The sequence below is a fragment of the Carassius gibelio genome, chromosome B6 (genome assembly GCF_023724105.1).
Source record: "Carassius gibelio isolate Cgi1373 ecotype wild population from Czech Republic chromosome B6, carGib1.2-hapl.c, whole genome shotgun sequence".
NCBI classification, from domain to species: domain Eukaryota; kingdom Metazoa; phylum Chordata; class Actinopteri; order Cypriniformes; family Cyprinidae; genus Carassius; species Carassius gibelio.
Window position 1 is genome coordinate 21,273,667 of NC_068401.1, and position 25,159 is coordinate 21,298,825.

Genomic DNA, 25,159 nt, shown 5'->3' on the forward strand with positions numbered 1-25,159 from the left:
CAAGACCCTCACACATGTGCTGAGACCCCATGATTATGCTTTATCCTTCTGTCCTCCCTGACCGTTCACACCCGCAACACTCCCTGCACGGCACTTACGTTTTTTAGAGCATGTAACGATTGTAAAATGATGCTTTGCTTCCATAATTGTCTTTGTACATGTGAAAGTGTCGTGTTAGAGTTTCGATGATTTAGTGCAGTGATGGTAAATTGGATGGTGTCATTTGGTGATATTGGACTCATTGTGGGAGGTGATATGCGCTTTGGCCACTCCCCCTCCTACGCCCCCTTTCCTGTGACTCCACCCCTCCTCTGCTTTATTTATTTGTTCACATTTTTCCCTGGATGTGAATAACTCCTGTAATATTTGCCAGGTTATTAATGCTGGATGCCTGAAAGGGGAGGGGATAATATGGGAATTAATGACCTGTGTCACAAAGCAATACTGTGTGCTTTGACATTTCGCTCGGTTAATTTGTGTTTCCAACCATTCAACTCTTCCACTGTACCCCCGAGCACTGCCGTCTAGGCCGTGTGGAGGTAAAAACCCCCTGCCTCATTTCTGTTCACGCTGCATTCTTGCTTTCCGAGTTGATTGTGTGCCGTTTGTCGGTAAAGGTTGCCTGTGTCAGAGTTCACAAATTTCCTTGCTGCTGCAATATTACAGCGCAAGAATGGAAAAGCATGAAAGTGATTGGATACTTTCAGTCTAAATTGTGCGAAACATAATGATTGCCCCATTAGTGGCTTGTGGAATATTGAGAGCAGTACCAGGCACCCAATGAATGATAGCTGCCCCTTTTTAAAGTTTAAGGGCGAAATAGAGGGGAGGGGTGGCAGCCTGATGCCCTGTCATCGCAGTTTTTGTATTACACAATTGTTTTCTTATTAATTGTGTGCTATGGGGAGGAGGCGGAGCCAATCTTCATATTTGCCTCCAAATATCGTCTTTCTGCATTGTTGCTTTTCATAATTGTCAAATACCGCCCTCTCCCCAGCAGCACTGCGATTTAATTAGGGTGAGAACATTGCTGCTGACCCCAGAGGGCCCGCTGCCTTTGAAGGGTGGGTCCAATCTAGGCTGGGATGCTCCAGTGATCCCACCAGCCCCCAAACCTTGCAAATGTTAATAAAAAAAGCCTTTAAATGAATAAATAATAGGCTCAGACTCCCCAGCCACTTTCTGTTGATGTTTTGAGTTGACTTTTGCTGTAAATGAGCACATTCTCTAATGTCTGCTTGTTCCTTTGAACCAGAACGGAAAAGATCTCTTTCCTACTGATCCCTTTTCTGAGGCCAGAAAGGTTTAAGCACTCCGTCTGCCAAGCATGTCTTGTCGTAAAGGGAAGAATTTTGGAATTTGAACACAAGGCTCTTTTACAGCGGTGAGGGCGGCCAGTGGCCCTGCGGGACCTTTAATATGACTTGTATGATAGGAGTCCAATTAGGCCTGTGATTGACTGAAGGAGAGGAAATGGTATGGCTGCACAGATTTCCCGCTGATTAAACTTGTGAAATGACCTCACAGGGAGAAGATTCGAAGAGCCGTCTCAGAACATTGTATAGCTGGAAGAGAGCTCTCACAGACAAATGGGGTTAAAGACTTGTTAATGTGTAGAAGAACAAATAAGCTATGAATACAATTGATCAATTTGTTTTCAACTTGATTTTAGATTGATTAACAGTGCCAGACTATCAGCATAAAATCTGGTCGACATTACTGCTTATTCTAGCAGACACACCTAACCGACATCAAAGAACTAGTATTGACACAAGCTGACTGGTGTGTTGCATCATATTGCCTGTGTCTGGGCTGAAAAATTGCTTTTGAACACACTGCAAATACTACAGCCAACCGCATTCTGGTATAGATGTGTAGAACATGTATGTTCTGTGTCTGTGTGAGAGAAAGCTCAGACTGTGGATATACAATGTGTGAGCAAAATAGTCTTTGTTGGCCCTCTTGGCTCCGTTTTTGCTTGATTCCATCAGTTCTGTTGTCATTGGTGGTCGAATGATTTGGTTTTTTGACAGCCAATGCCGATATCTTGGAAAGCAGGATATGAAGCCGATATAATTATTATGATTTATTTTTTTATTAATATTTAAGAAATTTTAAATCATTTGACAATGGATTAAAAAAATAGATATGTAAAATAAACATACTTTAGATGACAAAGTATTTTTCACAAATAAATACATATTTAATAAAAATATAATTAAAAAGGAAGTAAACACTGTAACCAACAGGGCATACAGTATTCTGGGAAGTCTGTGTGCATAGGGAATCATATTTGTCAAATAAAGCCAGGGTAACACTCATTTTACAAACAGCACATAGTGAAAATGACATAAATATGACAGTGGGCAAATAGATAAAGCACAGCATAATTCGAAATCAAAAATGTAAAGTTTAAAACTTTAAATTCAAACGGACCGTCACACAGAGAACATGCGATCATGTTGTTTAAAAATGCATAATTCACAAGATCTTAAAGTGGATACGACTAAGTTTGCAAGGTTTGTGAAAATAGAAGTTCATTAGCCATTCAAAGATATGTTTAAATGATATAAATGCGTATTTGCTTAATGCTGACGGCAAACGAGAAAGGATTATAATGTTTGCCTTTCTATTACTAATAATATAAAAGCAATCGTTATAATATTTTTTGTATACACACCGTCAAAATAAAAGTCTCAAACACATCGGCCAAGCAGAAAAACTTATCGTCTGATGCCGATATTTGAAAAATGTTGAATATCTGCCGATTTATCGGCCTTGGTGATCTATATCGGTCGACCATTAGTTGTCATTATAGCATTGATAATAGTAAGAAATGTTACTTGAGCATCAAATCAGCATATAAGAGAAATTTTAGAAGGATCATGTGACACTGAACTGGAGTAAGGGCTGCTGAAAAATAAGCTTGGCAAACAGAAATAAATAAAATTTTAAGATATTTTCAAAAAGAGAACAGCTATTTTAAATTATTATAATATTTCCCAATTTTACTGTATTTTTGATCACCTTTTCCAAAGCATCAGGAAATCTGAATTATTTCATACTTTTGACCGGTAGTGTTCCAGGGATATCAGCTGTCCGTGAGTGATTATATTAGAGAGTTTATACTAGAATGGCGGCGTTTCCCGTTTGTTTCCTGTTCCTGTTTCTCATTGGCCTTGCAGATGTCATAGGGAGCTTGGGGTTTTCCACTTTGTGTGGCATTTTGGCCTTAGGGATGCCTCTTTTGTGTGTGGAGGGGTATTACTACCCTGATTACTTCTTCATTATGTAATTGCCCCTCCAGAGTAAATTATAAACAGAATGTGTAAAGTGTGTGATCTCTTTCTGCCTCAGATCGTGTTTCGGGTGGGATTCCTTTGATTGTGACACACCACCACATCTCATCAATGCAGGTTCTCTGTTCGAGCCATCTGCATGCCCCTTCCATTGCTGTCCCCTCTGATCACCCAGTCAATGGCCTTTTGTTCCTAACACTTTCCAAATGTTGACCCTCTGTGCCATTAAATAACCCCCTTCCATGTCTCCATACTTAAACTCCAGAGATAAAGTCTTGAAAAGGGGACTCTCGCTCTCACTCACTCACTCTCTCACTCACTCACACACAGATTTTCCTAATTGTCTCGTGATTGGCCCATTAACCTAACCAGGGCCCTGGATAGCAGATCCATATGTCAGTTTGCCTAGGGAGCGTTATGGATGGGACTAGCCACACAGTTGGAAAGATCGTGACTCTGGTCTGGTCTGGTTTGTAATTAGTGGCATATCCTGACAAGGGTCGCTGGGTAAGCCTCGCAGGTCAGGGGCTGCGGAGTGTGTCCCGCAGCTAACAGGTGCTCTACAGGGGCTAGAATCCTTCCTTTTGAATTTTATTATAGAACAGTACAACTAAAGTGTTTGAGTTATTCATTTATATAATTGTATGAAGATGCACTGAGAAAATGGTAAATTCAAAACAATAAGACCGAAATAGTCAAAGATGGCATGCATTACTTTTACTCTGTTGTTGTAGCTGTTGAGTATTAATCATCTTGACTCTTTTCTCCCATCTCATCTAGAACAAGAGGACAACTTTGAGTTCATCATCGTTTCTCTGACGGGACAGACCTGGAATTTTGAGGCAACGTCCTATGAGGAGCGGGACGCATGGGTTCAGGCTATTGAGAGCCAGATTCTGGCGAGTCTGCAGTCCTGTGAAAGCAGCAAACAGAAGGTAGAAAATTGACATATAGTAAATGGATCAGTTATTTGATGCTTATCCATTAATTTATGCAAAAATGCACAAAATATTCAATTCATACTTACAGTAATCTGAACACTCCTGTTCTATGCAGGGACGGGGGAGTATAAAGTAAAAATTGTCATCAGGCAATAAAAGTGTATAACAAAATAATAATAATAAATGCGTGGCTTTTTTAATTATTATTTTTTAAACTTCTGCATTTCTAGTCGATAAAAGTAAAACATTTGTTTGCCAAAGTAATATGATCCAACACAGTATTAAAGACAAAAACACTTTAAAAAGAATATTCCAAAGCAGTCTTGTAAAAAAAAAACTTTCAAGTTAAAATAATTGTAAAGATGATATTAATAATGTATATTTTTTCCCCTCTCTAAAATGTTACATATATTTCCTTAATTTGCTGACATCCTTTTTTATCAAAGTGCTGATGTTGTATCATGTCCGAAAGATAATTAAAATTATACGCCGCCTTATTGTATGACTGAATATATGTACATATGACTAAACAGTATGTAAATCATACATGCATTAATGCACACATTTAGAAATTGTAATTACTTTCTAATATTACCCTTTTGCAGTATTACAATCCTGCTTCATGGCTACAGTCTTAACTCCCAACCCACTGTGTGTTTATGCCTCAGGCCAGGGCAAATTGCATTTCTCTGGACCTTCTACTGAGTACCTCTATTCTTTTCATTTAGTTCCCCTTCTTTCCCTGCTTTTGAATCTCATTTCAGTATAAAATGCAGGGTGACATGTTGCTGTGTAGCCAGAATTGTCTAATGATGCTTCATAATATGCTTTATAAGTCATTACCATTCAAATAAACTTTTAAATAAACTTGTGTGAATGTGCCCACAGTCTCGTCTGAGCAGCCAATCAGAAGCCATCGCTCTGCAGTCAGTCAGGAACATGAGAGGAAACACGCGCTGTGTGGACTGTGAAGCCCAGAGTGAGTTTTGTTATAAACTGAGACCTGCATGTACCCTTTTTTAATGTACATTATGTTTTAATGATGTACTCATCTATATATACGGGAACACCCATATGGAAAAAAACATTCCATATGGAAAAAATAGGGTTATATATGACATATGTATGTGGTTATGCTGTATATAAACTCTTTGTTTCTGTCTCTGTTTGTCTGGCATTCTAGACCCTGATTGGGCCAGTCTGAACCTGGGGGCTTTGATTTGTATAGAATGTTCAGGCATTCATCGCAACCTGGGTACTCACCTGTCTCGTGTGCGCTCTTTGGACCTGGACGAATGGCCTCTAGAGCTCATCAAGGTCATGTCGGCCATCGGCAATGAGTTGGCTAATAGTGTGTGGGAAGCCAATGCTCAAGGACGCCTAAAGCCTGCCCCTGATGCCACCAGGTACGAATTTACATAATTTCCTATTTCAAACATGTATCTGTTTAAACTTTGGTCAGAATCAATGCATTCTATAATTTCTGTAATTTTTAATTTTATTAAAAAAAAAGCATTAGCTTAGAGGAGTGAGTACTACCATGATTTTTCTTTGCTGTTTGGTGATAATGCCTGATCAAACCACAATAACAGTTTCAAGCAGTGGTCATAGAAGCAGGTGAATATATGCAGTTTATAAAGCAAGTTAGATTTCTTCATGTAAGCATGTTATCACTTCTAGAATACCAGTGCATGCAATGAACATGTGACAGAGGGTTTGCACCGAGCCAGAGAAATGTAATATAAAGATGACAGATAAAAATCTACAGAAAAGTCTGGAAAAATATTTAAAAATGGAAAATGTTTAGGAACCCTGGAAAACCGCACACTTTTCCATGACATAAACATATTTTCTGAATAGTCCAGCAGTTGATATTTGTCATATTTTTCAATCCGCCTTATGTCATATGTGTGTGGGGTTCTTTGGAAAAACCTAAAATCAGATTTTCCCTTTTCCTTGCTCCTCCATCTTTAGCAGTGTAATTATCGGCAGAGAGGCTTTAGTCCCACCAGCCATCATAACAAATTAGTGCTGACTGCTGGCCGCCAAAATATCGACTTCCCATTCCACGCCGGCCTCATTAGTCACCTGAAGCACCTTTTAATTACTCCCCTCCTCTCTGAAAATCTTTCGATATGGATCCGCCATTTTCAGCCGCCCGTTGTCAATGTGCTAATGCGATTATAGTTCCTCATGTAGCTGTTTATTTATGTATGTGAAGCCATGTGGCCCCCAGGGTGGGAAGAGGAGATTACAGAGAGGGTCAATATTATCTCAATTAACCTCAGTCACTGGACACAGTCCTGCAGTCGTCTCTCTACTCATACTCAATACTCCTGCTGAAATAGACAAAGTGTAATTCAGTTTGATTCCTTCATGTTTTTGACTGGAACTGGCTTTTACTTAGTGACATTAAAAGTTGCTGTGTAATACATTTATAGGCTAAGCAGTGAAGCTACAAGAAAAAAAAATTGCACAATCTTTTTTCGTTTAACATTTGTTTGGAAACACTTTGTTGAAAAAAGAGGCTTTAACGAAAAAAAATGTGGTGTCAATAACAAAAAAAAAAAAAAAAACAGACACGATATACTTCAAATGTTTGGAAATAATTTTTCTGAGAAATGGGGTTTGTTTTGTTTCCAATAGATTAGGAACAGATAGGCTACCAGCCTATATAATTTCCGCAGTACATACATTTTTTTTGTGATATTGTATCGGTAAAAAGCCAATTGGATGGAATCAGGCTGGAAACAGCAATTCTCAACTGAAAATTAAGATATTGTTTTAAATTTTTGATCAATGATGTCTTAAAATTTTAATTATAATAATAATAATAATTATTATAAAAAGTATTTTTTGTTTTTGTTTTTTTTAGATTCACTTTCTGTCAGATTCTTATTAGCCCCCTGCAGTTCCCTCATGAAATTCTAGATGGTCAAGAAGTCTGATTGGGAAACCCAATAAAAAATTCAGTGTGATACTTTAAATCAGTGAGAAACGTGTAGAATTAGACTTGCATTTTTAGACTAAGTTGACCACCCTTTGATCGCACACACGTGTGATTGTGTCAGTGCTCCGTTGCGAGTAATTTTCTATCTTCCCGTCTTTAACTTCCGACGGTTTAACTAACCGTCATCTAGAATTTCATGAGGGAACTGCAGGGGGCTAATAAGAATCTGACAGAAAGTGAATCTAAAAAAAACAAAAACAAAAAATACTTTTTATAATAATTATTATTATTATTATAATTAAAATTTTAAGACATCATTGATCAAAAATTTAAAACAATATCTTAATTTTCAGTTGAGAATTGCTGTTTCCAGCCTGATTCCATCCAGTTGAATTCCATCCGTGGTCTCTCAGTTGAATTGATTTCGCTTGTAACCGTCCAACTGGCTTCAATCTGATTTGAAAAAAGCACATTTGACCCTAATAAATGTATCTAATGCATATTCTCTTTACATCTCTGAAAATATTGAGTTTTCAACATGATTGGTTTCCGATGCATATGAAATTCATGGTCTTCTCCATTAGCGTGTCTCAGGACTGAGACTCTGAAGTGTTGTCTTGTCGCTAAATACTGATATTCAGAGAGCAGCTCAGGCATTAGTGTGTGCGCTCTGCATCCAGGATTGGTGGCTGATAAATGAAAACCCTCCCTCGTGGTCTCTCAAGTGAGTAATAGAGCTCGAAATTTCATTTTGCAAGCGACTGATTTAATGATCCAAAGGGTAATTAATGGGCTGATTATCTTAATGTTAAATATGGCCAGCAGCAATTAGACTGACCTCCCGCCTGTCAAGGTCTGGGCTACTCTCGTCTTTCAATTAGGGGTCTGTTTGGGGGGTGTGAGCTGGAGGTAAGGAGGAAGAGAGACGCTGTCTTCCACACCTCTGTCTCCGTATGCATCACCCCTCATTCCGCAGGCTGGAATTATGTTTGAGACTGATCATTCTCAGTCCACCTGAATCCAACAAAAAAGACTCCTTTCCCCTTTTTCTTCTTGAACAAGCGGTGTCTGTACAGTTTTGTTTAGCATTTAGCCTTGACAACCTCTGCTTCCAGCACTCTCTGTTATTTGTCTTTTGAGAAAAATGTCTAAAGCTGAATTAAAGGTGCTGTATGTTAGCCGTTCTTAATAATTTACTGATTTTGACACGCACCCTATTTTCAAAACCCCACTCTACAAGGATATAGTTGTATGGTTGTAAACAAAACACGAGCATGTTATCTCAGTGTTATCAAAATGGTCAAAGATTGGCTGAAAAAGAAAACAGGTTAAAACCTTACATGGCTGACGGGAAGAAAGTAGTTGAAAATCTTTAGTTTGGCTAAACAAAGAATCTGACTATGTACAATATACTGGTGCCATATTGTTTATCATATCTGTATGATTTTTTTTTTCTTCGTGAGTATGCTAGTTTCCCATATTATTTAATTTCCCCTATTATTATCTAGTGTCCCCCATAAACACGGCCCTAATGTTTAGTTAATTAAAAAAAATTCTAAAGTTTAAAAAGAATTTGCCTGAATGTCTAAACAAATTGATTTAAGTTTGAAGTGTTTTATTTTTAATTTATTTTCAATTTTAAAGTTGGCTGTTTATCTGTTTTTTGATTTAGCATAACAATTATTTACCTAATCATTTTCATCCAAAATGTTAATATCGGTGCATCCCTAAATGACAATTAAAAAAAAAAAAAATGCATTTATATTCTTATTGCTTTATAGAGCTAATTTCTGCTAATCAATTTTTTTTTTAGCTTTTTAAGTACTAGATAAATCAGTAAAAAAAAAAAAAAAAAAAGACTATTTAACCATAAAAACTTGTTTTCTGTATTTAACCATTTACTTCGAAGCAAATGGAACGTTTCTTCCTGTTGCCTCGTGGGCTGCTTGGCCGTTAGGTATGATAGAGCCCGAGAGAATCTCTAAACATACCCATTAACCTTTTACTGCCTGTGATAAATTCACACCTCCACTGCCTTTAAAAGTCTATAAGGTCACTCAAAGACACCGCTATGGGCTTATTTTGGGGACTGTTTGACCACACACACACACATTGACACACTCTCTTGTAGGCGATAGGTTTTGGCATGAGTGCTCTTTGGTGGCAGCTAGGCCATGTTGCGGTCTCATTTTTTTAATTAGTGTGGTGCTGCCATGGACACCAGAGCCCCCACTCCCTTGCCTCACACACTCGATGCCGGTCTGTATTAGTGGCCCAGGCAGGGTAGGAGTGACAGCTCTGCTAATTGCGCCTCGTGGTGACTTATTGGGAGGGTGGCGCTCGCTGGCATCTCACACTGCCAACCCTCAGCGACACTCTGACGTTTCACAGCCTGTCACCAAGCGTGAATATTTTAAAGTGTGAAATACATGCATTGTGTATGTGTTTCACACACCCCTTTGTTCCAAGTGAATATTAGTGATATACTTGTTTTCCCATGTTACCATGTAATGTAATGGCTCAAAACCTTTTTTACACAGTAGGGTTTTTGTGACATCACTCACTATATTTTGCTGCATGTTTATTGAGTCGAAAAGAAAGTATGATATGCTTCAGGGATGATGTATTTTTGTATGCCAAAACCTGCAAACAAGTTAGAATTTTAGCACCTCTGGTTTCATTTTTTTAAGCCAGTCGGGTGCTTTTTAAATTGGCTTTTTGCTTCAGTTGATTAAATAAAGTATGTGGTTAACGCAAGTTCAGGATATTTTTACATTTATTTCTACAACACGTTATTTATCAGTCTTGAAAAAGGCAGTTGCTAACAAGTGGCTAAATGGGACTAGTTTTGTCAGGGACATTAAATGCCAATACGCTGAACAGGTATGGTAAACTCAACTACCTACCTCTCCTTATGTATATCCCTATTGTGTTTATAATTGCACTCTTTCAAACTATTCTAACTCAGAATTTGATGGAAGATTTTTTTTAAAGATAAACATTGAAAGAGTTGTCAAAAGCTTAATGGTGGTGAATGACATTCGTCATGCGACAATGGTGTAGTTTGTGTGAAGCCTGTATTTAACTTTTCTATTTTGTTAATAGTATTACACAATTTAAGATATTTTTGATGCGTTCCGAGAGCTCTCTGACCCTCCAATTGTTGGCAAGGATTCTTACACGATCAAAGCTCAGAAACATAATAAGGAGATCATTTAAATAATCCATGTGACATCATCTGTAACTTTACAAAGCTACGAGAATACTTTTTGTGAGCAAAGAGAACAAAAATAACTTAATTCAACAATTCGTCGTCTCTGTGTCACCCTTTAGCACAATTTTGTAGAGTATTGCATACGTGAACAATGTATGCAACGTATGTAGGCGGATACGTTGTTTACATTCAGATCAAAGCGTAAACAATGTTAACAGCATATCCACATACAGTGCTGCTGACACAGAACAGTATGCGTTGCTTACGTATGTTATACTCTCCAAAATGGCGCTCTAGGGTGAAGCGGAGGAAACTAATTATTGAATAAAGTTATTGAATAAAGAGTAAACTAACCAACTTGCTAACAAACTTACTTACTCAACCATTGTAAAACCTACAGGATGATGAAATTGGGTGAATGGGTTGCTGCTGGTGCCTTGTTTGCATTTACCGTGTTTAAAAAAAAAAAAATTTATACAGAAACTAAAAACTCCTAGAATCGCTAGCTTACTTTTTCCGGGTGTGCATCGAGTTTCTTGCTTTTGTCTGACACTTCCTCTGACATGATATTGTGTTGCAGTAGTAGCTACACAATGTGTTGTCATCTATTTTATGACTGGCGTCAACCAGCATTCAGATGCAGTATCGTCACCTGCTATGTGTAGTGTTAACATGTTATCAATATTTCATTTAAAATTTCATGGTTATTATCAGTTACTGTATATTGCGACACCTCTACACACAATAGATGTAATTATAAAAAGGACTTTAAGTGAAGACTTTGTGTTCTACATGAGGGTAGTCTGTTCTAGAGGGGTCTTACCTCCATCAGACAGCTGAGATATTGAGCTCCACACACTGCCTGACTTCCATAGCCACATGCGTCATCATGAGCAATGCCTGGCCTATAATAATTCAGCAGTAAGTGGCTAAAAAAGAGCCTCTTTATGACCAGATATCGGTCTCTGAAAGGGCAGAGCTAACAGATTTCAAATTAGACCCGGCTCTTAATCTGGGCCGGGGTGCAGGTGTGCGTCCCCAAAGCTGAGCTCAGATTGGGCCCTGGGGACTAGGATGAAGGGGGTGAGCTGGGGAGACCTGCTGGGTTTCATTCTTCCTCAAATCCAGACGTAGACGGAGAGCGATGTGCTATTAATGTCCCATGAGCCGCTTACTCGCTGAACTTTCTCTTTGTGGGGAAGGAAAGAAGAAAAATCACATTTCAGATTGTGTATGTACCATACACCTTGTTTCTGTCATTTACATTCTTCTTTTCACCAGCGTAATCCTGTCAGTGCCTTCAGCTATACACTGAGGTCCATTTCTTCAGCATTATCTAGCTGATCCTGTGATGGTCAGCCTCTGACCTCTTTCCTCCGAGAAAAGCGTTGATTTGAGCCAGACTCGTGGCGTGCATGTTAAACAGCTCTCGGTGTCGCTGTCTCTCCTTGCCTTTTTCTGTCTCACTGACAGAAAGCGCTACGCAAATGTTTCAAATAATTGGCTGCCCCATTCTAATTCATCTGTAAAAGGACTTCTTGATTAGATTAGGCTAATAGACATTATTTTTTACATGACTGCCTACCATTGCCCGTAATCATGTCCCAACTAGGTTAACAAGCCTTCCAATTTACTATTGACATTAAACTGGCTGACAAGAGCCAATCAGAGCACAGCATAATATGAAGCAAGAGGTCATTTAATGCCTGAATCATCACAACGTCTACCTTTTCGTCCAATTTAGTACAGAATTAATAATGTGTATATATTTGCGTGGCAAAATGTTCTCTCCCTCTCCTTTGCTCTGTCAGTGTGGCGTTTTCATGGGTATTTTTTATTTAGGAAAGTAAAAGCTACGAATAAATGTCATTTTTCATAATTTTTTCATTTAAATACCTCTTTTTGAAGTGTTAAATCTGTTAATATGAAAGATTGACAAGTATATAAGTTAGTCGAAGGCTGCAGAAAATTCGGCTTTGAATCCAGCCTGCGTCACAACTAGTTCCCATGCTTTCTTTCCATCATACATGGAGCTGTTGAGAGCGTATCGAACACAGATACTCAAAGATAAAGCCCTATGCTGTTTTACTGATGCTTAGCACATTTCATTTTTTGTCTCTTTCTATCTCATACATGCTTCTTTCATCTCTCTTTGCCCTTTGGCCTCCATTTGCATGCTGCCACTGAAGCGTTCTGATCCAGTTAATGGAACCTCATATGAGTGTGGCCCATTGCCTCCAGTGGGACTGATCTGAGTGTAGCGCAGGCTAGAGCTCAGTAAGAAGCAGAATCGCTAAGTGGCCGTAATATTAAAAGAAGCGCTGAGCTTAATTATCTGTGTCTATCCAAGGGCAGCTAACGACTAGGCTGGAGAGGATAATTGATTTCAGGTCCTTGTTTTTTCCTTGTTAAAAATGGGGGGGGGGGGGGGGGTGTAGGAACAGAGCAGCTCTTGTAGAAAAATTTCCCCTTTGTGGCCTTATTCACCCCATGAATGCTGTCAGTCAGTGATGTTTCTTTTTTGAAAAGTTTTGTATGTTTTGCAGAAAATAGTGAGTTTGAGAATCATTGGCAGCCTGTTTTTAGTTTTTTTGGTGGTCCATTCACTTTTTTGCCTCCTGTACACCTGTGACCTGTCATACACAAAAAATGATTGTATACATAAAACAAAACATATTGTTATAATAACTAATGTCTATTATAGTTATACCTCTTCAATCTTTGTGCTTTTAAATTTCATGTTCATATAAAATCAGTTTAGTTGCAAAAAAATTCTAGCAACTTCTAAATGAAATTAGTTTAATTATAAATCATGTACCAAATTTTCGTTTAATGTTTTAACGTATTTCATATCTGGATAGATTTAGTCTAGTTGCACTTACACATTCACTCCAATGTAGATCAACTAGAGATCCGTTCACGCTTGCCTGTGCAATATATAAAACGCCATATTTTTGTTTTATACTTAATTGAGATAATTGTGGAAGTTTTGTAGCATTTTATTTAGGCAGAGTGATACATAAACAAAATTACTTTGCAATCCACCTAAGCAATTTGATAAATTATCATATTTTGTTGATTTAAAACAGTTTTCAGTTTCAGTTAATTCATTTATAAAGCACTCTTAAAACAACAGAGCGCTGGCCAGAATGATCCAGTTGATTAATTTTTTTATCATGGCAGACTTCAACATGCTGTGACACAGTGCCATGTGATAGTAATGTAACAAAATCTGATCACTGATTGGTCACAAGACATGTATTTGAGACATAGTAAATATTTAAGCTAGGCATGTGTCTTTTGAGTAAGGGTTAACGCTCTGCGATGAATGAGCATGCATGTCCGTGTCTGCGCATGCGCAGGTAAATGTGCACCGCTGTCTGTTTGACAGATTTAGCCTGTCAGAGTTCATTACCTGTGAGTCAGTGGGGCACTAATGAGCTGAATTAGTGGTATAATTAGCCTGAAAGAAAAGAGCATCAGCGTCGATCTCATCTCTATGAATTTCTCTTTCTTTTGTTTTACTCCGTACAACCTGAAATTGGTGATCTCACACAAGGAAGTTAGCATCCGATATGTGGTCTCTCTGAACTCTCACAGAAGTTCAGAGGTGTGTGTGTTTGGGGTGGGGGATCTCTGGGGCCAGTGGCAGCTGGAGGGCTGTCCTGTCATGGGCGGCTGCATTAGCGGACGCCTGTCAGTGTTGGGTAAACAGCCGCTGGCTTTGAGCTGGACAGGAAGCACAGGCAAGTAGGTAAACACAAGCCCACAAAGTGATCGTCCAGGGAGAACACAAAGTGCATACACACTCACAAACAGGAAAGCATCCTGACAAGGGATTGATGTAGACTCCCGATAATTCCCCTGTGACCCGGCCTGTTGCATTCCAGCAGCGATGAAGCTACTGTCTCATCCCCCGTCTGCCCCTCAGGTAAACGTCCCAAAACAGCAATGCAGCACACTTTAATGAAGCTGTCCCACAAACAGATGTTTGCCATGATCACAGCGTTACAAACACAGTAATTGTAGTTTGCATCAAAGTAACTAACAGTTACTATCATTATCATTACATATTAAAATGACAAAGATTCTAAAGATTTCTTACAATGGGTTACAAGCAAATTCCATATTATTTTTAATGGTTTTACTGTAGTCAATCACACAATGTACTTTTTTAAAATAAATCTATCTATTAATAATAATAATTCCTTACATTTATATAGCGCTTTTCTAGACACTCAAAGCTAATCTAATAATTAATTTAGAATGCATTAAACATTCAATACATGCGTAAAAATGGCTTGAATACACCTCTTTTGTGATAAACATGTTTTCCATTTTTTTATTAAAATTCTTGAATACTTTGGTGCTCATAGTGTCATAAATGTGTATGATGGACTTACTGTCCTGTTATCATAATAAAGAAAAAAGTATGAAAGCTTATTAAAAGGACCGTATTCTTGAGTAGTTTGTAATATTTTTAAATTTCAGATAATGTGACCTTTTATGACAAGTCTCTTAGTTTTTTTTTAAATGTGAAATGTTACTACCACCTTAAATAATAAATTTTTTATTCAAGTAATGATAAAGAAAAGTACACTTGCACTGCAGGTATTGAAGGTGGAAATAAAATGTAATTTCTTTTGGTTTAATGATCACACTGCATTACATTAGTTGTGAAGTTAAGATGAAATTGTTTAAATGTAGCTTTTTTGAAGCCATCTGAAACCTGTATGAATACAGATAATACTTTGCACATGTATTTTAAACTGATTTTTGAGATTTTATTTTTATCGTAGACTGTTATATATTATTGAGTAAGAAAGTCATTTCTGGTTTTCAGTCACTTTTCTGCACACAAAACTTTACATTACGTTCAGACTTGTTGTCTTATTGCTGGTAACCATTTTGGATCTAATGTGCATGGCCAGTAATTTTTAATTAAACTCCTGCTGAATCCTGCAGTCTGCTGGCAGCAATTTCTCCCCAGTATGCCTACACACACACACACACACACACACACACACACAGTGATACATGGTCATGGAACAGAGTTGCTAATTAATTCAATTAGCCATCCTATGTAAGGACAAGTTCCCCAAGATTCAGATGAGGTAATAATGAGAGTGTGTGTGTGTGCGTGCGTGCGTGTGTGTGTGCGCGTGCCCTGATTGCTCTTTCCTACTGACACCAGGTGGTAAGCAGCTCCCGATCTGACCCCTGGGTATCATTTGCTCTTTTTTTTCACATTTGTATGTGATTATCTTGTCGTCATACAGTACTGTTGTCTATCTTTATTTGTGAATTTGACATACAAAGACAAGGTAGTTATTTTTGTACAGGTTTTTTATGTGTTTAAATTAAAGTGGTAGGGTGGGCTTTAAGAGGCAGCAGGTGACCTATTTTCTTCTCTCTGTGTGTGTGTGTGTGTGTGCGTGTGTGTGTGTGTGTGTTTTCAAAGAGGTTCAGTCGTGCCGCCCATCCTCTCCCTTTACACTTGTGACCATGACTTCTGAACCATTTTTGTTGCCCATTTTACATTCCATATATGTGTGTGTACAGGTGTGTTTGTGCACATTAAGAGAGACAGTCAAACAGTAAAAGCTGTTGTCTTCCTCAAGGTTTGTAAAATGAATAGTAATTCAAATCTAACCCCAAACAGCCCCACAAACGCTTTTAGCTGCATTTCTTTTTATACATAATATTGATGAGCACTGTTGTTGTAGTTGATCTAATCTAAATTTTTTTAATTTATTTTTTTTCTCATTTGCCAGCCAGTCTTGGCACTTAGCAACGCTGCTAAATGGGGAAGGCATGCGTTTCAGGGCAGTGAAGTGCTCCACATTTCCTCTGGACACAGAGAGGCAGAGGGGCAGTGGGGAGACCCTGCCGAGCCTCTTCCTCTCTGTTTTCCCCTCCCTCCTCTATGGCTCCCAGGATGCTTTGTATGGGGGCTGTGGTCCGTGGCCCTCGTGCCAACCCTCTCACTCACCCTGTGCTGACCAGCAGCACCCGGAACATTCCGTGCTGCTAGACCCCCCTCTCAAAACACACACAGTTAATAAAATTCTTCAACTTTCCCACAGAAGCTGTAGCTTTTCTCTCCTCCTCCGGACTCATCTCTTCACCATCTCTCCTTCCTGCTCTTTCTTCTCTCTTGTGCTTTTTTCTACTGGTCCTACTGTGAATCAAATGATCAATGCTGCAAGCTCTGTTTAAGTTTCTTGATATTGTCTGCTTTTTACTGCTATATATTTGGTCTGGATGAATGGCATTTCATAGCATTTTCTCCTTTTCTGTTTGACATTATTCTCAACCATGGACTTTGATATACACTATAAGTCCAAAATTTGGGATAATTCTTTTTTTTATTTTTCTTATGTTTACCAAGGCTGCATTTAGTTGTTCAAAAATACAGAAAGATCAGTAATAATATAATATTATTACGGTTTAAAACTGCATATAGATTATATGTTTTGAAATGTCAGTTATTCCAGTAATGGACAGTAAAATATATTTGTGTAAACCATGACAAAATGGCATTCAAAGGTTTGGGGTAAGAAAGATTTAAAGGAAAAATAAATGAAATTAACTTAATGTAGCAAGGATGCAGTGAATTGATCAAAGGTGACAGTGCAGATATGTATGTTAAAGGGGTCATATGATGCCATTTCAATTTTTCCTTTCTCTTTGGAGTGTTACAAGCTCTTGGTGCATAAAGAAGATCTGTAAAGTTGCAAAGACTAAAGTCTCCCTCCTAAAACTGCTCGTTCTAAAACGCCCCCACATCTCTACGTCAGTATTTGGAAAGATTTGCATAACGCAGCCCAGATGTTCAAGCAAAGAAAGAAGGCGTACCTTTTATTGTGATGGTAGTATTGTTGTTGCGGTTTCTTTGAAAGCGAAACTACTTTGTTTGGCCTTCCAAAAGAGGACGATATCTGCTTCATCATGCCCCGGAGCTGATCCGTGCTGGTCGCTGAGGAAATACTTCAACTTTGCACTGTGGATCGCCGGATCGGCTTTCACTGTGGATGAAGTAGAATCGTTCTCAAGCCGGTCCACCTCTGCTCACTCAAACCGGCCTCTGCTCACTCAAGGCTACAGTGTGTGACGCTGTTTCGCTGAGAAAGCAAAACTACTTTGTTTGGCCTTCCAAAAGAGGACAAAACTAGAAATCATGTTTATATCACATTTATAATAGGTTTTATGTTTATATCTTGTCGCTCTGGGGAGACATGGCATCACAATATGTTAAGGCGCATAACATTTCCGTCACACACTTAAGGTATTCGGCCAATCACAATGCACTTGATAGCTGGCCAATCAGAGCACACCTCGCTTTTCAGACCAATGAGCCTTGTAAAAATTGTCGCGTTTCAGAAGGCGGGGCATAGAGGAGAGACAATAATGTAATGTATTTGGAAAATTATTTATTTTTAACTTTGAACCACATAAATACATTTCATTACACTAAATAATGTTCTCTTTGGCAGCATCATAAGACACCTTTAAGATTTCAATTCCAAATAAATCATTTTCTTTTGAACTTTTTTTTTAATCAAATAATCCTGAAAAAACTCAATTTTCTTTACTAAAAAAAAAAAAAAAAAAAAAAATCTGCAATAATGGTTTTAAATATTGATAAGAACAATAATAAAAAAAAATATTATTAATTTATAATTAAGCACCAATCCAGCATATTTGATTCCTGAAGGATCTTGTGACACCGTGTGCTTGTGTGCTGAAAAATAGCAGGACTAGTCTCATAAGAAACAAACTGTTATTGGTTGCTTAAAAAAATTGCTTGGACCGCCCCTTCCTGTTGTCTTCAGTGTCAAAGCAAACTGAACCATAAGTTATGCTTATAGGCAAATGTCTGACTTTAGTTTAACATCAACAGGTGATTGCAACTTGCCTCTTTCCCAAGTGTGTCATGTTTGTGTGTGTGTGTGTGCACTTGTGACTGTGAGGTGTGAGGCTAGCTGTGACCTTAGACAGAAAATCTTTGAATGTGCTGTGGGGGGTTCAGGTCCGTCAGCATGGCTTCGCTGCTTTGATTAAGAAGGATGTCACTAAACCATCGATCCCCTGGGCTATTGATTACCTATTTTTATCCATCTGCCTCTCTGATAAAATGTTATCCCCTCTGCACTCTGGCCCCTGACATCCATACATGGCTAATTTGTAATCAGGGTGTCAGTTTAACCCTTTGAGACACAGTTGAGTTCATCTTTCAAAGCCCATCATGGCTGTGGCATTGAGTAGTGGATAGACCATATCAACTTGGAAATAAATAAATTGGGTAATTTCTTTTATAATTTTAAGCATGATATTTGCAATCTAATTTATCATTTAATTTTTTTTGTGTATTTAAAGTTATTGTATAATTCAAATATATATAATTCATTTACAATAATAGATCAGATCTTGATTTCATGTATTTGGACTCCCTGAGAGGCAGCTGTGTTTTAGGGAACAGCTCAATATCCTCTGCCCAACTCCCTTCCCTTCCTTGGGGGTATCAGAACTCCCTCTGCCCCTCAGATAGGAGCTGAAGCTGAACTAATCCTGAGGTGTCGGAGAAAGGCTGTTTACTCTGCGGGGATTAACAGAGATTAAGTGCGATCATAGCACAGTTTGAGGAGGGGATGCTTTAAATGATCCCTCTCTTGTTACCCTGTCAAACACACACTTGCATTTTACACTTTTATGCCACTTCATTCAGCCACTTCAGTATGTCGCTTGCTTCCTCTCTGTTTGTTTCTTGCTGAACCTGCAGAATCGAACCGGTGTGACATCACAAACTAAATCAGGCCAAACCATTAGTTTGAAGTACATTTTGGGTATTTGAAAGAGAAACTCTCAACAAGTTCTGTCTACAAATTTGGTGATAATACGCAAAACACACACAAGTAAAAATATGAACACACTGGAGAGCTGCTTAATAATAAAAACTTAAGTTGTAGTTTTAATTGAAAGCCACACTCTTTCTTCATGTTTAATACTGTAAAGTGCTTGCTTTAAAGTATTCTCTTGTAATAAGTGCTATATACAGTAAATAAACATAATGTGACTCGACTGAAGTGCTGAATTGCAGAGCTGGTTCAACATATCCATTTCACATTGATCAGATGCTTTCTCAACTGCTGTTTTCTCAACACTGACGTTTTTGTATATATTTATTTATACATCTGTTTTGTTATTGAGCCAGAAGCACAAACTGCTCATTAACATATTTAGCTTTTCAGGTATTCAATTTATTATTTTTGCACCCCTAAAGCCTGATTTATACTTCTTTAAACCAACAATTAATGGTCTGGTTTCTGCAACTTTCAATAAAAGGACCAAAAACCTATTTTTAATTAAACTTGAAAGAGATGAAGACTTATCTTGATAATTAGCGATATCTACTGATATGAAAATTTTTGTCACGATCATTTTTTACCATATTGCTCAATCCTACCCCTAAGTGAGCGAGGATCAAAAATGATCTTAGATGTGAGTATATTGTACAGTCCATGAAGTGAGACATACATTTACACACATAGACAACAATCATTCAGAATGTCTCCTGTGGTTATATTGTTTCTGCTCTGCTCAGTATAATATATATATTTTTTTTTGTGTATTAAGCTATAGATGCTGCTATGTTTAATAGAGATGTTTGGCGCAGGACTGGGAACGAAATCAAAAAGCTGTACATGAATCCCATCAAATTTTAAATGTCAGTTGGAATGAGAGCGAGATCAAAACATGCCACCGGTGTGAACCATGTGTTGACAGCGCAGCATTAATTCAATCCTGAGCCTTAATCTGGTTTCTGTGTGTGTGTGCTTTCAGAGAGGAACGTGAGCGCTGGATCAGAGCCAAATATGAGCAGAAGTTGTTTTTGGCATCGCTGACGTGCACAGAGCTGACTTTGGGACAGCAGTTACTGCGGGCCACGGCGGAGGAAGACTTGCGCTTCGTGGTCATACTGCTGGCCCATGGCTCCAGAGATGAGGTCAATGAAACCTGTGGGGAAGGTGATGGCCGGACAGCCCTGCACTTGGCCTGCCGCAAGGGAAATGTTGTGATCACGCAACTGCTCGTATGGGTAAGTGCTACACTTTTTTTTTTTTTACACACAAACTAATGGCCAGGGTGTGGGTTTTGAGTAAATACCTTTTCACCACAAATTTGCAACCTAAAAAATAAGCTTAAAGGGGATCAGTTGAATAGTAAGTTTTATTATCTGTCAATTCAATATTCTGAACACATTTCATCTGGTCTGTTGGCAGACTGGCAAGCAAGTTCATCTTTCTAATTTTAGCAGTAATAAAAAATGGAATAGACACGACTGTTATCTACAATAATTAACATTTCTGATGGGATTAAGGTCAACAACAAAGGTCATAAGTAAAAACATTTGTGCATAGTTCATAAAGTGTTTTGTTTTGTACATTTATTACAATTCCAAATAAATTGTGCTTTATGTTTCTAATAAAGTATTTTACAAATTTCATTAGGTTAATGTGCGTATGGAATGATAAATACCTGGTAAGGGTTTTTGAAATGGCAGAAATAATCATTTTCTGGTATTGTATCAGACTGATGTAGATTGTTTTTTTAATATTTATATATGTATCTTTTCAGCGTTGGGCGCATTGCAAGAAACTTGAGTTACGTAATCAGATTACTTTTTTCAAGTAACTAGTAAAGTAAGGGATTACTTTTTCATTTGCTGTAAAATATCAGAGTTAATTTTTCAAACATGTAACGCCAGATATTTATTTTCCCATTTATTAACTAACAGCTCTGTTACCATGTTGAGAAAAATCTGCAGTAAATGCAGAGACGTTGTGTGAAATGTGTAAATTCAATAGTTACTATAGTTCTAGACTAAATATGAAGACACATTTACTTATCTCACTTGCACAAAAACAGATTTAGTATTCCTCAAAATCATTAAAAACTTAAATGCAAACTCGGAATACTACGCAAACCTGCAATAATTAAATGTTAATTAAATATGTTAATAATTGAATTTACATTTCCTTCAGCCTGAGGCTTATTCATTTCACTTTTAGTGTGAAAGGGCTTTTACATATATTCCAAAAATATAACTTTTTTTATGTTAAAAACATACAAGCAGGCCAATCTCCGATAAGAAAAATTATTTTCCATAAAAATTTACTAAGTAATGCAATTAGTTACTCTTTATGGAGTAACATATTATTGTAATGCATTACTTTTAAAATTAACTTTCCCCAACACTGTATCTATCTATCCTATTTTTACTGTTAAGATTAATGTGCATATGTATCCCAGTGCGTATGTATTTCTCTCTGTTCAGTTTGTTCAAATCTAGTTTTTAAGATAATAATAATAATAAATGTTCTCTTGCTAACTTTCTTTCTTTCTCTCTCTCTGTAGTACGGTGTTGACATCATGGCACGGGATGCTCACGGCAATACGGCACTGGCATACGCACGGCAGGCTAACAGTCAGGAGTGCATGGATGTCCTCCTGCAGTACGGCTGTCCTGACGAGCGTTACCCACTCATGGCCACCCCAAACCTGTCACGCAGAAACAATAACCGCAATAACAGCTGCAGCAGCATGAACAGTGCAGTTATATGAGAAGTACACTCACATACACATGAACATGTATTCTGGTCAGCACTCCTCCTCCCTCCCTACACACACTCTTTCACATGTACAGCTGCACCACTACATCAGAATCATGAGACTATACCGGACTCAAGGGACAGCCCCCGACCGACACTGATGAAGACGCATGAGCAGATCTACTGTGTTTGCCTGACTTTACAATCCCACTGGTTGAAAAAGTTGTCATGGGCAAGGGCTTGGCCAGTCATGTGTCATCCATTTTTTTTTTTTTTTGGGAGAGTGTCCCACATCCAGTGTCTCGCTGCATTGTGGAACAAAAATTCAAACAATCCCGGAAAACACCAGGTTTTCTGACTGTGCCAGGTGCATGCTGGGAGAATAGAGTGTGTGTTTGGTAACTGATGAGCAGGTGTCATATCAGTCTAATAAATGACAAAGCAAGACAGGAAATGATTGAGCAGCATGGGATACTTTTAAGCTGGATCTTTAAAATGACCCAGAAGAACCAGAGAACTTCACTTGGTCGCCGTGTGTTTCTGAACTTCCATCTCACCACTCTGACACTGATTTTTCTGTCTGATCTTATTTTCTCAGACTTGTTTTTGCATCCGTTCTATGCCCATTAGGACTTTTTTTTTTTTTTTATTGAGCCCTGAGTTTGAATCTGACATGGTCTTTAAACTGTTTTTGTTTTACGTTGTTGAGTAGCGTTTGTCTAAGTGCTCATTACTGGACCAACGGCAGATTCTTAAAAACAAGTATTTTAAGATTCATGTTCCTCAGAAGTAAAAGGGAATTGTGTTTTTATTTTCATCAGCTTTTATTCAGCAGATTTTTTTACCTTAAAACATTAATCTAGCCATATATGTCGCCCATACGTCAACTCGCTGTTTACTTGAGCTTACAGTAAAGTTTGCAGGCATTTCAGAAGTGAAATAACCCATCCAGAATCCAGAATTTAGAAGTGCAGGACTGAAGCTCAGTCGTTCAGATCTCCACAGAGTATCAGGAAAACACAGGACTGAACCTCATGTATCTCAAAGAAGAGAAGGGCTCTCTGGGTCTTCAGTCCCGATCTGTACATACTCTTCTTCCTTTTCTCTCTCTTCTTCTATTTTTTTTTTCTAAGTAGTGTACTATATAGTAAAGCTTTTCAAGAAAACTCTCCCCCTGACAAAAGGCGTTATTATATAGTTTTACCTCACCCCCTTCTTGTTTCAGTGCAGTCTGAAGTTGCAATTGTGCCTGTCTGAGTCGACTTCACTCTTTCCGCTCCCTTTCTCTGAATCGTTCTTCATAGCTTAGTTTTCCTCTTTGCCTTTGTCTTCTTCCTTTATTACGTGTCAATGAGTATTAAAGCAATACAAAGTCAAAATTCAGCCAGGTAGACACATGAGTAATAGTTTTTGACCGCGTTTTGGACATCACCACACTAGTCTGCGCTGCCGTTGTTATTAAGAGATGTAAACCCGATGTAAGACTCTGTCTCAGGGCGTATATGTCATTACTGGAGATCCCATGAAGGCTTTGATATTGACTTATTCCATAATGTGATTTGATGGGTTTGATCATTTAATCTCAGCTGCCATTGATTTTACTCTTCACTTGGTAGTAGAAATGTGAAGGTACTTGTCTTAGGGTTGAAGATGGGAGAAGATCTGTGTTGTCGAATGTATATTCCACAAAACAAACGATCTGGGAAGTCGATTTGATAGACATTTGGGACTGTGTAGAGAATCTTTCTGAGCTTTCAAAGGCTTTAGTGAAGGATGTGAGAATAGAAATAAAGTTAGAGGTATGTTGATTTTCAGCTCGTAAGCGTGCAGTTTTTGCATTGTGTATATATAACGTAGCAGGCCTTTAGAGGCTTTACCACAATAACCATTATTTATGACTAAATGCACTACAGAACACAGATCACTTGTGAAGAACCCACAAAATAATGTCCACTCTGAATCCTTTTTGTGGAAAAACACTTGTTTTTGATCTTTTTGCATGAATGGATGTAAATGTTCTCTTCCTTGTGTAAATGTCTTCGTCTTCATAAAAATGACTGTACCCTGACAGGTGACGCTAAAGAGTCTGCCATTTTAATCTGAAAAAATACTTTTTATCAACTTTCTTCTTTTTTTGTCTGTCCTCCCATCTGCTTCTTGTGTAATTCTTCTCCTTGGGTAAAACATCTTTTTGGATCATCTGTCCATCTGTAACTGAATAAAGAAGGCATGAATGAGCAAAATAAACAAAAATTACAAGCAAATAATGCAGACTTAAATGGGGCTTTATCATTACGTTCCAAGTTGCTTGAAAAAATTCTCAGTTTTATTTGCATTTCCATTCACCAGTCATCGCTTTGTGTAAATAGATGTAAAAATTGAGAAAAACGTAGTGTTTTTACCTTGTTTTTGTTTGTTTGTTACCTCATTTCAATGACAGTCTCCATGTTAAGTTCAAACCCAAGAGACCTGTTTAATTATTTATGAATATGCTAATCTGAAAGGGGAGGAGCTCTCGCACACTACTTGGGTTTTGCATTTGTTCCTTAATTTAGTACATTGGCATCACAACTATCATTCTGATTCAAATTATTGGTGTTGTATTTCTAATTATTATTGTTATTATATTGAGTTTGTGTCAGCTGTACAGTACTGTGTTGAAAAATTATACCTGATGCAGAGTCTTATACTGTATGTGTCTCTTTTCAATAAAAAGCTTCTTAATATAACGTTCTCTTTTTGATTTTTACCCTTTTATTTTGTGTTCTATTTATTGTGAGATGTACTAAATTACATGGGTTCAAGAAGAAAGAAAATACACCCACATCATGTAACTTTGTAATATTTATTCATAGGATTTATACTGGTTGAAACTTTGTTTTAAGGTGTCCTTGTTACAGTGTAATTATATATTTAAGTCAAGTCAAGTCACCTTTATTTATATAGCGCTTTAAACAAAATACATTGCGTCAAAGCAACTGAACAACATTCATTAGGGAAACAGTGAGTCAATGATGCAAAAATGACAGTTAAAGGTGCTGTAGGTGACTTTTGTAAAAAAAATATTTTTTACATATTTGTTAAACCTGTCATTATGTCCTGACAGTAGAATATGAGACAGATAATCTGTGAAAAAATCAAGC

At 37.8% G+C, this 25,159-nt stretch overlaps 1 protein-coding gene across 4 annotated transcripts in view; it reads left to right on the plus strand.

The window, feature by feature from the left end:
• agap1 (ArfGAP with GTPase domain, ankyrin repeat and PH domain 1) overlaps window positions 1–24,745 on the plus strand; it is a 176,368-nt gene extending 151,623 nt beyond the window's left edge. For all 4 annotated transcript variants that reach the window (XM_052559007.1, XM_052559008.1, XM_052559006.1 and 1 more), the window contains 5 exons: window positions 4,080–4,234; window positions 5,129–5,219; window positions 5,424–5,646; window positions 20,248–20,503; window positions 21,823–24,745. In XM_052559007.1, coding sequence (XP_052414967.1) covers window positions 4,080–4,234; window positions 5,129–5,219; window positions 5,424–5,646; window positions 20,248–20,503; window positions 21,823–22,029 — 932 coding nt within the window. In that variant the 3' untranslated portion in view covers window positions 22,030–24,745. The remainder of the gene's footprint in view (window positions 1–4,079; window positions 4,235–5,128; window positions 5,220–5,423; window positions 5,647–20,247; window positions 20,504–21,822) is intronic.
• Window positions 24,746–25,159: the final 414 nt, after the last annotated feature.